The sequence below is a fragment of the Chelonia mydas genome, chromosome 2 (genome assembly GCF_015237465.2).
Source record: "Chelonia mydas isolate rCheMyd1 chromosome 2, rCheMyd1.pri.v2, whole genome shotgun sequence".
NCBI lineage: Eukaryota > Metazoa > Chordata > Testudines > Cheloniidae > Chelonia > Chelonia mydas.
Genome location: NC_057850.1, coordinates 248712762 through 248725978, shown reverse-complemented (window position 1 = coordinate 248725978; position 13217 = coordinate 248712762). Strand labels below are relative to the sequence as shown.

The 13217-nt window shown below is 41.4% G+C and overlaps 1 protein-coding gene across 1 annotated transcript in view; it reads left to right on the top strand.

The window, feature by feature from the left end:
* LOC102931751 (sodium channel protein type 5 subunit alpha) overlaps nt 1-13217 on the top strand; it is a 123511-nt gene that overhangs the window by 27579 nt on the left and 82715 nt on the right. Inside the window, 5 exon segments of the mRNA XM_043541608.1 lie at nt 509-627; nt 3192-3308; nt 5428-5556; nt 8033-8124; nt 9047-9268. Of these exon segments, the coding sequence (XP_043397543.1) occupies nt 509-627; nt 3192-3308; nt 5428-5556; nt 8033-8124; nt 9047-9268 (679 nt within the window).

Here is a 13217-nt window from a genome sequence, read left to right as displayed (position 1 = left end):
GTCAATATTAGTGAATGCTGAGTCAGTAGTTCAGCAAATAAAGGCCCTGATCCTCCAAAATGCTCTCAAATTTTATATATATATAAACTTGACTCGCATGAATAATCCCATTTACTTTAATGAGAATGCTGACATGAGTAAAATGACTTCTATGCACCCTTTGTGGGATCAGGGCGAAAGGAAGAAGTTTCATAGTGAGAAATTCCAGTTCAGTAATTAATTGCCTAAATTTACCTTTAAAAAGGGACATGAATAGTGTTCTCCAGAGAACACAGTATTCTTTACTGAAACTTTAAAAATGTGTGGTTCAAATATATAATGAATCAAAAAAGGTAACAAACAAGAATTACAAGGAATCTTTCAATATACACAAACAAAAAGCAAGTCAACCATCAACCTTTCCCCCAAATTATTTGCAGTTCTGCCAGCAATACAACCCTTCAATGTCCACAGTTCACTTTCTGGAGAAGTTTCATTAATTAAGATTATCTCTGTTTTTTTCTTAAAGACATTTATGGTACTGAACAAAAGGAAAACAATCTTCCGATTTACTGCCACACGTGCCTTGTGTATACTTAGCCCTTTTCATCCGATCAGAAGAGCAGTGATTAAAATTTTGGTACATTCATATCCTTTCAGGTGGTTTCACTTATTCTAGTTTTTTTATAATGGGTATGAGATAATATGGGTGTAATACTGAGTGTGTCATATTTAGAACATATCCTGGATCTAGCCTGTTTCTGAAAGCAATAGTGCACCTGTTTCAGATAATTGTGAATTATTTTAGAAACGACTGTTACTAGTATACGAAACAGGAAGTGTACAGGGATTGACCTACAGGGAGGAAGGATGGAAACCAAGTAATAGAGGGCCTAATTCTGATCTCACTTATACCTGTGATTAATGCCATTAAAGTCAATGGGCTTGGTTCACTGTGGTGTTTCACCAGTTTTACATGGCAAAGTTATGCTGAAGTAAAACTGGAGTATCACAGTGGTGAATCAGACCCAAGGGCTTGATCCAGCCACTGTGGAGATCTAAGTACTACCAGTCACGCAGAGCCCTGCAAGGGTGTCCTGCATATCTTGCAGAGCTGCGTGTGATCTTAAGCTCACTCTTGCTGCAGTAAACAGGCCTCAGTGAAGAGGTGGTGCACATGGCTCTGCAACAGTGCAGAGAGGGTGATTCTGTTGAGGATCACCTCTCTAGCATGCTGAGTTGGGGGTCACATGGGCTGGCCAGCCTAGTTCAGACACCCCCTTCTCCAGCAGGTCTGCCTGTGTTCAGGTCCACGGTGCAGCTGATGGGTCTCTTGAGGTCCCTGTCTGTGAGGATGGCTCCTACAATTGCAACTAGTAGGCGTAGCAGAATATTGGAGGTAGGGGAGGGAGGGAATCTTTTATACACCCCCACTGCTTCCTGGATATGAGTCAGCAGTGTGCCCTTGTTGCCAAGAAGACCAACAGCATATTGGGCTGTATTAGTAGGAGCATTGCCAGCAGATCAAGGGAAGTGATTATTCCCCTCTATTCAGCACTGGTGAGGCCACACCAGGAGTATTGTGTCCAGTTTTGGTCCCCCCACTACAGAAGGGATGTGGAGAAATGGGAGAGAGTCCAGCAGAGGGCATCGAAAATGATTAGGGGGCTGGGGCACATGACTTACGAGGAGAGGCTGAGGGAATTGGGGTTATTTAATCTGCAGAAGAGAAGAGTAAGGGGGGATTTGATAGCAGCCTTCAACTACTTGAAGGGGGGTTCCAAAGAGGATGGAGCTAGGCTGTTCTCAGTGGTGGCAGATGACAGAACAAGAAGCAGTGGTCTCAAGTTACAGTGGGGGAGGTCTAGGTTGGATATTAGGAAACACTATTTCACTAGAAGGGTGTGAAGCACTGGAATGGGTTATTTAGGGAGGTGGTGGAATCTCCATCCTTAGAGGTTTTTAAGGCTCAGCTTGATAAAGTCCTGGCTGGGGTGATTTAGTTGGTGTTGGTCCTGCTTTGAGCAGGGGGTTGGACTAGATGACCTCCTTAGGTCTCTTCCAACCCTAATATTCTATGATTCTATGAAGTGCGTACGTGCATGGTGCATAGCACCATGCCCCATCTGCCCCCTGCACACTCCTCCATAGTTGGGTGTACGTGGATCACATCTGCTATGTGGTAACGCTATGTGCCTAACTCTCTCAGTTCCAAGGGGGGATCCATACCAACAGGGTCACTGAGTTGTGCTCAGCGCTGTTGCAGATCCCATGTGTGCGGTAGTGCAAACCCTTTGCACCATCATCATGGTCAAGCCCATAGTTACTCTAGTGTTAAAATCAGTGTCAGTGTTATCAGAAGCAGTCCTCTGCATTTTGTTCCTGGTTTTTTCTTTGTTACCTTGGACAAGTTACTTAATCTTTGTTTCTTCATCTGTAAAAAGGGCATAATACAATACCTACCTCAGAGTTTCATGAGGAATTCATTGTTATTTCCATTACTTGTACAGCAGTATTGCCCAAGGGCCCCAGCTAGATGTAGTACAAACACAAAGTCACAGTTTCTGCCCTCAAGAGTTTATAATATAATTTTAAGACAAGACTCCACGAATGAGTGTAACAAATTGTAAAAAGGAAGAAAAAGGGTAGAAGGAGAGTAGTGCCAAGCAGTGACATTTCCCACATATCTTCTTGAACAAACTATTCTTGGGTGAGGAACAATGATTTTGTGGCTCAAGCGTTGAAGTGGGACATTGCCATCTGGGTTCAATTCCCACCTATCAACTATCTTTGTCACCCTGGACAAGTCACTTAGGCCCAGAGACGCAAAGCTGTTTAGGCTCCTAATTTCCACTGAAGCCTTAATACCATTGTGGATCTGGGCCTTTGTCTTCCTATATGTAAGAGGAGGCTAAAAACAGATCTCTTGTCCCACTCTTCGTTGTTCTTATTTATTTAGACTGAGTTCTTTTGGGGTAGGGACTGTCTCTTATTAAGTTTTACATATAATGCCTATTGCAATGGAGTCCCAATTTAGTGGCTTGGGTTCATTGTGGTCTGACGTCAATATGAATAACATCCAAATAGAATTGTTAATAATGTCCTAAATTTTGAAACCAGATGTTAAATCTACAATGGCTTAAACATTTTTTGTATTAGTGGAGTGTTTCGATTACACTGTAATGTTCTTTACCTTAACTCCCGTTACTTACATTGTTCACTATTTTTATTATGTGCACTATTTTAATCAATTGTGTCTTCATGGCTATATTTGAGACTCCTAGGAAGTCTAAGTCATCCGCACCTCCTCCATGGAACAAGTATGTCGAGTAAGTATTTCTGTAGGAATTTATTTTTCCTAATTCTCTAGTTCTAATTAATTATTTAATTGGCCTAATCTTGTAGTTCTCACACAAGATAACATGTTGGAGTCATTAGGAATTTTGCTTGTGTTAGAACTTTAGGATTACTGCTTTGTGAATATAGGGCCATCTTCTGCTTTCATTTGCTGTATTATAAATCCAGAGTCAGTCTTTGGAGTCGCTTTGGATTTTCAGTGGGGTGAATGAAAGCAGAATCAGCCATTTAGTGCCAAAAAAGTGCTAAGTTCTTTTCATTATCTTTTGTCCACATTTAATTGTTCTAAATCCTAAAGTCCTCCCTTAATTTTTACACATTTTTTTACTGAGGCAAGTCTCCAATCAATGTCATTGTTGACTAAGAGAAAGGATAAGGTCTTGAAATCCTTACTGAATTCATTTCTGTAATGTTGATTTGTACACAATTTGCTTTAATAAAATGGTCTGTCAGATGCTTCTTGCCTGTGGAACTTTGTTAATAAGGGGCCTTTTCTTCAGCATTGGCCAGATCTCGCAATTTTATCACACATATCAAAATATTTAATGTTTTTTCTTAAAGCTTCAACTCCTGATGTCATGTAAAAACCTGAGAATCTCAAACTTCATTAAAAAAAAAAAGTGTAAACTTCTATCCTTCCCAGTGTCAAAGTTTGAAAACATGAACCCTAACAACCCCAACATCCACAGCAAAAAAACCACAAAAAACCTATTACTTTAAACATTTGTTTTAAGACACTCACATGACTTGTTGGGACCTGACTCATGATTTTCAAACATGCTGTGTTGGCAATACTGAGTACTCCAATGAGCTCTGTGCAGGAATGCATGTTTTCAGGGGCCTGGGATAAAATCTGAAACTGAGCCCCCGCATCCTTCCAAACAAATACCACTGAGGTGAGGCTGTAGGAAACGGGGGGTTGGAGCGTGAGCCTGCCCTGCACTCACCCTGCAGCAGTGTCTCTGCTCCCTCTGGGCATTGCAACCTGGCATGCAGAGTCAGAATGCCACTCACTCAAGTTTGCAGCACCAGTCAGTTTGGGTACTCTCTCAAACAGAGGGCCTGTGTCAGACTACCCCCTTTGCCCCTCTTTGGGCAGCCCTGGCTCTATGGGGTTGGATCCGTGTGCCTGCATGAATCTCATTAACATCAGTGCATCTCCCTGTGGGTGCAGGGGTCTGCCCTCGTGCAGCATGATGCAGGATCAGCACCTAAATTAATAACTTCACTCTACCATGTCATCCACTTTGCTAACTATAATATCTGAATAAAACTGTATGATTGTAATATATATCCCCATTTGAAAACCAGTGTACATCAATAAGTTTCTCTGCAAGGGGGGTGGGGGGGTCAGAATTTAGACAAAGTAATAGATGCTATGGTAATTCAAACACCTTTCCCACCCCCACCCTCAGTAAAAAGGGCTACATTGCAGTCAAATAATTTCTGAACATATTTCCTGAATACCAAATGCCTTTAAAATTCTCTAAGGAGATCTCGAACTTGCTGAAATGATAAGTGCACTCAGAAAAGCCAGCAGAGCTTTTACTGCTAGTTTCCATTTTAAAGAAAATGCTGCCTTTACAATTAAAGTCCTGTAAAGCTGTATTTCTGTGACCTTTTTTTCAACATTCTTTAAAGAAAGTGCTACCAGATACACAAAGTGAACAACATACAATGCACTGAGCAGCCACTTTGACATTTTGAACCAGTGAAGATATGGATTATTGTCAAAAAATTTAAAAGTGGACAGTGATTTGGGGTGGCTCAAATTAGGGGTGCCCAACCTGAGTCACTTTAAAATTTTAGCAAACAAAAAATTGTCACATGTAAGCAAGTATACTGCAGACCCAGATGTTGATAGCCACATGCAGACTGCTGGCAGCTAATATCTTAAGTTGTCTGTAGGAGTTAAGTCCTGATCCAATACCCATTGAAATCAGTGGGAGCCTTTCCATTAACTTCATTTGGGGGCACTAGGTCAGGTTCTTGGGCAAAGAGACAGCTCAAAGTGAGTAAACTGCATGTGCCACATACCCTCCTCCATTAATTGCTAATGTTCTCACATTTCTTGGGCACGTCACTCCCCAGGTACACTTTCACAGCCATTTACACTTTTGAAGTATTGATAAAAATATTGGCAAGAGGATTGTGTCTGAATGAATTCACCTTCCTTCGAGATCCGTGGAATTGGTTGGATTTCAGTGTCATTGTTATGGCGTAAGTAAACATATATATTTTAGAGGGCTATCATAAAGGGTAAAAATTATTTTTGCTTGTGTTTATTTTCTCTAGAACTTTTCACTAAGGTTTTGTACTGTCCCCTTAAGACACAACAACATTGTAAGGAGTGATAACTGTATCTAGTGCTCTTGTATTCTCTTTGTTGTATCGTATACTGGATATCAACAGCATGCCAGTCCCACAAAAAGAGGCTAAGGGGATTGTACAGAGGGTAAAGATAGCAACATATATGATACATTCAATGCCATCAAGTAGCCATCAGCAGCCCCTTTTCTGTGAAAGAGGAGAAGGGTCTGACCTGACAGGAAGTGAGATGTAATATCTATACTGTCATGAAGTATCTGTGTGCCACATATATGCAGACATCATGGTAGTCAGTGGATTAAATCTGGGATCGGCATCACCAAAAACAGTGTGAGCTTGAACTTTCTATAATTAGAAAGCAATAAAACCAAATTAATTAAGCCACTGTATTACAGGCTCCTCCTTTTACACAAGCTTGTCAAGAAGGTCTGCAATCCACAGGAGTTCAAGACCTATGGGATGTCAAATTTGGGATGTCAAATTTTTCTGTCACTTTCTTTTAAAGTATAAGTAACAAGGGGGAGGCAGAACTTATTACTCCATGGTTTGATTACTCCCAACTTGCCTGAGTGATGAGAGTTCCAAAGAAACTGGGCCTTTCAGTCCCTTATATCTTCGTTTCCTTTTATCACAATAAGGCAATGAACAGACAATACTATCATCCAGAGTGTTTCCAGTTATTTCACTGTAGATAGTATGAAGTGTACTCCATACCAACAGTGGCAAGAGCTACTCCCTGCAGAGTTCCTCTGAGCTGTCTGCACAGACAGCTTCTCATTCACTGTGCTCCCAGTGACAACACACTGACTGCAGCCCAGGCACCAGAGATGAGAGGAGGAACTTCCTACCACACACAGAGACAGCCACAGGACTTTTTTAGTTCCATTAAATCCGTAGGTCCCTTTTACTAATTCCCAGGACACTATTGACAACCATTCTAAGGGAAGGGTCACCAGCCAAGGCCGTGGATCATGCCACAGTTTCCCCTTTTGGCTATGTAACTCAGTCCCGAGTCAGACTTCACCTTCAATAACCCGTTGTTGAAGGAAGGACTTTATTCATTAATCACCATTAAACTAAAATAAAGAATTCTAGGCTTCAGTTTTCCTCCTCATCAGGGGATGATCCTTCTCACCGTCTCTCATCAGTAATTTGTCATCAGCCCCTTTTGCATTCCAGACTCTGCTGCTCCACCCCACATCCACTCTGGAGTTCAGTCTCTTTTTCTGCTATTTCTCCATGGAGAGCTAATGTCTTAGATACTTCCTCTTCAGGATGTCTCTGTCAGCACACTCTTTAGCTTCCTGCTTCCTTCCCAGGCTCAAACTGTAAACCTCTGGTCCAGAGGTGGATACCAGCTCTCCTCCTGGACCCTGCTGATTGACTAGCTCCCCACTGTCTCCCTTCTCCAGTGATTCTGACTGTTCTCTTCAGGCTCTTACTGTCTACGCTGCCATTCAGGGCTTGTCCTTACAGCAGCCTTTTGCATGTCCTGTTGGTTCCTCCAGCCTGTAACCGTCACAGAGCTTCGCTAGAGAGAGCTTCCTCTTTATACTGTTCTAGCAGTCTCTGCCAGTGAAGAAGTGACTCATTCTAAAGTCTCCAACTCTACCTCCCACTTGGTTGAAAGAACAACAGGTGTGTGGGTGGGTAGGTGAACACGCTCGTGTGTGTGTGTGTCTGTCAGACAGAGAGAGAGGTGATAAACAGAGGTAGCAACAGGTAGGGCTGAGAAAGAAGAGCCAAAGGCAGTAACTGAGAGGTACTAGGGACTGTGTGTGTGCGTGTGTGTGTGTGTGTGAGAGAGAGAGAGAAGTGGAGGTGTCAGATTGATTTGTGGATTGGACTGTTTGATCTGTACTCTGGGAATAGAGGAGACTATTACAGGGTGGAATTGATTCATTTTCTTATAGTGAGGAGAACTGATGGATTTTTTTTTCCAGGGAGGAACCGTGATGTAGGAGGAATTGATAGATTTATTGTAACCTAGGGAGGAGGCAAACTTTGAAGTATTACTTGGGAATTTGATCAAAAGTAATTATTTTCTCCTTCCTCTGGCCAAAATATTTTTAATAAATATTTGTAAGAATTAATGTGTTGCTGTTTTTGGCTAAATTTAGAAGCTCATGGTATTGTGGGATGTTGGAAGCATTCATAATCAAACACTAATTTATAAGTATGTGCTATTTGAAGTAATCAAGAAATGGATCCTTGATACATAATACTCAGGATGAGCCCTTGATATTGGGTTTGTTAATGCTCAAGATATTATATGCTCAGAAGGTTTAGAAATTAAGAAAAGTTGTATAAAATATTTCCACTGTTCATTCAATTTAATAGCATATTTTGTCATGTCTTGATTTTATAGATATGCAGGGGAGTTTAGTGATCTAGGCAATGTTTCGGTACTTCGTACGTTCAGGGTTCTGAGAGCTTTAAAAACTATTTCAATACTCCCAGGTAAGAAGCCCAGATTTTTGAATATTTTCTGCCAACTACAAGTGATTCTTTCCTCCAACCATTTCATTGGTTTTGTAGGTCTTTTGTCTTTTTTTTTTTTTTGTCTGAGTGACTTTGTGTTACCGAAACAACTGAATTTGTGGATGTGGTGGTGTCTCAGGATTGCTGGCCCAGTCAGAATAATTTAAGCACTGGAAACAATCTGCCATTTTATTTATTTTGATTGTTCATGTCTTTAAGCATTTTGCTTGATTTTTATAATATCTGTTATACAGAAGGCTGTTCTAATTGTTCTTGTTGATCATTGTTTTGACTGTGCAATGTCCTTAATGACTCAGCAGACTTCTGCTTTATAATTAATATTTATTATTATTAGGTCAAATCCTATTCAGTTTTTACTCATTCCTTAATCAGGCAGATCAATTAGGTGTTTGCTGGTTAACAGCTGTAATGAAATTGAATATGGTTGATGGATCTTGTCCATTGGTCTCTTTCTGGTCCCCTTGTATTATTTTTCTGTATGTCTCTAGTGTTTACAAGTCCTCCCAAGGTAGCATCATTGCAAATTTAATTAGCAGGATATTTATTCCCTTTTCGAGATTATGAAAGTCAGATTCTCTCTGGTCCTTGCATGGATGAGGGTACAATTCATGCAGGAAGGACAAAAGGAGCCTTTTCCCCTCCACACACTCCATACTCGGTGCAAAAGTTCTAGGGACAATTGCTTACTAAAGGAAAAACTTCTTTTCTTACTTTGATTACTTTTGTTTCATCTGGACTATGTTTGTATTGAAAAGATACATGCAACACTGGCCAAGTGACTATGAACTTGTGGATACTGTATGTTGTTTTGACTCTCAAAAAGCATGATACATATGTTTCAGTCTTTTAGTCCTTATACTGCTGAATTTTCTCTCTCTAGGACTGAAGGTCATTGTAGGTACACTTATCCAGTCTATTAAGAAACTTGCTGATGTGATGATCCTGACTGTTTTCTGCTTGAGTGTCTTTGCCCTCATAGGCCTCCAGCTCTTTAAAGGCAATTTGAGACATAAGTGTGTCAGGGATTTTAACTCCACCAATGGAACTATTTATTTGGATGACAAAAAATGGGGCTCCTTTGATGAGTTTATTAATGATTCAGGTATGTTGTCCTCTTGTTTCCTTTTAAGATAGATTTTATTTATATATATATACATATATATATATATAGACTCCTGCACTGCAAATATATTGAAAATACAGATGAACTACTACCACAGCACAGTGTTAGTCTTTAAAATGCCAGAATGATTTGCAAAGGTCCAGGGATGATTTCTGCTATTGGTGCTACAATTCCTTTCTTTTTTTCCCCCATCAACCCATTATTGGAAACAGTGTTTACAAAGTTTCCAATAATAGTCATCTGTGTTTCCCAGTATGATACCATAGTAACTGAAATGCACATTAGCTCATTCTCTGACGTAATTTACAGACATTTGGCCTTGTACAGTGTACTAAGCAGTTATATACATACAGTTTGCTGTACATTTAAGAAGTCTGCAGATTTATGTGTTCTGTTGTGGACCATGAACAGTTTTAGCTGAACTAAATATTCAGCTAAAATGTGTGTTTTCCTTATAAATAAGTTGTATATCTTTCTATTCCATATGTATTTCTTGACTAGAATTAGTGCTGAAAATATAGATGTGTAGAACAGACATCTGAAAACACAACAAAGCATCTTCAGAGGAAAGAAAAAATTTCGGTGCATCGAGGGAAGAAAGAGCTTTATGAGGAAAAAAGATCTCAAAATACATGAGAGAACAACATGAGAAAAACCATTTGCATGTGCTGAATCTGGGGAAAGTTTTACCACTGAGTGAAATCTCCAGATACACCAGGAAATTTAGACACAGGAGGAATTGTCAATAAGCACTGTGTGTGGAGAAAACTGTACTTGTAAAGGAGAGGTTAAAATACACAAAAGAATCCACCCAGGAGAGATGCATTTTGCATGCAGTGGATGTGAAAGATTTACTGAGATGGGATCTCTCAAAACTCACCAAGAATCCAGTTAGGAGAGAAATTATTTATATGGACTTATGTATTTATATGTAGATGTAGGGAAAACTTTAATGGTAAGGGAATTCTCAAAACCCACTGGAAAAATCCACACAGGAACCAAGTCGTTTACAAGCATGGAATATAGGAAGAGCCTCACTCAGAAGGCAATCTCTAAAAATACTAGTGAATTCACACAGGAGAGAGATCTTTTTCCATGCAATAGATGTGTAAAAGCTTTGGCTACAAAGAGGAATTTCAAAATACATAAGAGGAATAACATGAAACAGACACCAGCAACCTAGCCCTCATTTTTTTCTTTTAATTTTTAAATGTTCCTTTACAAACATTAACTTTGCTGTGTTGCACATCATTTATATTTCATTGTAGGATACACATTTGTGGTTCATAATGTGGCCCCTTCCCTGAGGTGTGGCTCAAGCCTCCTGGGGATGCTTACTACTTAGAGTGACTTCTCCCTTCTCCTTGCATGGGCTGGTCCTGGGCTCTGTAATGTGATGTCTGGTGCCTCCACCAAAGGTGACTCTTCACTGTGCCCAGGGCACAAGGGGTGCTGTCTTTTCAAAAAATGACTAATGCTGCTAATGGGCAAGGAGTATAAAACCCACTACATAATGACAGAATAAAGCACATCTATACAAAGCACAGCAAAGAAATGACGCACCCAGAAATAACAATATAACAAAGGATGATTTTATTCAGAGCAGGAAAATGGCATCTGGGAAAGGAAAGCCTTAGGGTTAACTAATAAGTACTAACACATCAACAAATTTCCCACCTCCCAGCACTCGCTACTTTTCTCAAACCACAGCTCCCTCCCTGGCATCTTCCCAGCCAGATGACATGCTAAGGTTGAATCCAGAGACCAGTGCTGTGAACATTGGCCAGCATAAACAAACGAAAAAGGATCCTCTGGATCTTCACCTCTGGATGGGGCAAGGTCATCTCCTGGCTCTTTAGTCTGGAGTTCTGTGGGGGGTCTTGGCTGGCCTTTGGTAGCCAGTGCTGAGTTGGGTCTGACACTCTACACACTGCTCTGGATAGGGGTGGAACTGCCTGAAATCCTGCACTAGATCCCACAGCAGTTCAGTTCCCTTTCCGGGGAATGGGAGTTAATCAGAGACTTCCTGAGCTACTGTCCTACTTTTTCAGCTCCTTGTTCTCCCTCCACTGCTTCCCTCCTACTGTATGTTCAACTTGGTCATTTCATGTTATCTTAAAAATAAATTGAAATTTTGGGGCAACACAATTTTGGAGGCTAGAGCAGTGCAAAGCAGCCAAAATCTGTTCTAGGTCCACTACTATTAAATATTTTCATTAACAACTTGCATATTGAAGTGGAGACTATGCTTATAAAGTGCTAGCAACTCCTCAGAGGGGTTGCTCGCACTTTAGATGACAGAATTAGAATTCAAAATGATCATAGTAAATTGGAGAATTGGTATGAAATCAGTAAGATGAAAGTCAATAAAGTTAAGTGAAAAGTATGACACTTAGGAATTAAAAAATGAACAAATACAAAATGGGAAATAACTGGCTAAGCAGTAGTACTGCAGAAAAGTAGCTGGGGGTTACATTAGATCACAAATTGAATATAAGCCAACAGTGTGATGCTGTTCCAAAAAAGTCAAATGTCATTCTGGGATGTATTAACAAGTATATTGTATGTAAGACATGGGAGGTAATTGTCCCGCTCTTCTTGGCACTGATGAGGGCTCAGTTGGAGTACTGTGTCCAGTTTTGTATACCACACTTTAAGAAAGATGTAAACAAACTGGATAGGATCCAGAGGAGAGCAACAAAGATGATGATAGGTTTAGAAAACATGATCTATAAGGAAAGATTGAAAGAATTGGGTATCAATGGCTATTAGCAGGATGGGCAGAGATGGTGTCCCTAGCCTATGTTTGCCAGAAGCTGGGAATGAACGACAGGGGTGGATCACTTGATGATTACCTGTTCTGTTCATTCCCTCTGGGGCATCTGGCACTGGCTACTGTCGGCAGACAAGATGTTGGGCTAGATGGACCTTTGGTCTGACCCAGTAGGGCCATTCTTATGTTCTTATGTTTTGTCTAGAAAAGAGAAGGCTGGGGTGAGGGGCTGGGGGGTGCTAACCGTCTTCAAATATGTAAACGATTATGCAGTGAGAATGGTGATCAATTGTTCTCAATGTCCACTGAGCGTAGGACAAGAATTAATAGGATTAGTTTTCAACAATAGAAATTCAGGTTAGATATTACAAAAAGCTTTCTAAGTATAAGGATAGTTAAGAAGTGGAATAGGTTTCTTGAGAAGGTTGTGGAATCCCCATCCTTGGAAATTTATAAGAACAGGTTAGATCAGAGGTTCCCAAAGTTTGGGGCATGCCCCCCTAGGGGGGTGCAGAGGAGTGTTTGGGGGGTACAATGGGTCCCAGACCAGCCCCCACAGGGGGGTGGGGAAGGAGCACCAACCAGTCCTGCCCCACCCCTAGCCATGCCCCACCCCCAGCCTTGGCCCCCAGCTGGGGCTCCACTAACATCCCTGGCCCCACCCCCCAGCCTTGACCCCCAGCCTTGGCTCTATTCCTGGCCGTGGCCCCAGACCCACTCCCAGCTCCATCCTCAGCCCCCTTACCCTGTCCATGTTCCCTCCCCCCGCCACTCAGAGCTGCGGCCCTGCTGCTAGCCCCAGCTCCCGGGAGGTGGTGTGGATGGGCAAGAGGGGGCGTGACCCTGAAAAGTTTGGAGACCACTGGGTTAGACAAACACATGTCAGGGATGGTCTGGATATACTTTATCCTGCCTCAGCATGGGGAAGTGGATTTGATGACCTCTTGAAGTCCCTTCCAGCCCTATATTTCTATGATTCTGTACTGGTGAATCTGTCCCTTAACTTGCAATTGACAAGAGGGCTATATTAGTGAGACTGGTACTGTATGAAGGGGGTCAGAAATAGTCCTGTCTCCGAGTCTCAATGTCTCTGCACTTTAAGGGCTTCCCCTGTGTTCCTGCCTCAGTTCCCCAGCAGTGCTACCTCAATGTGCA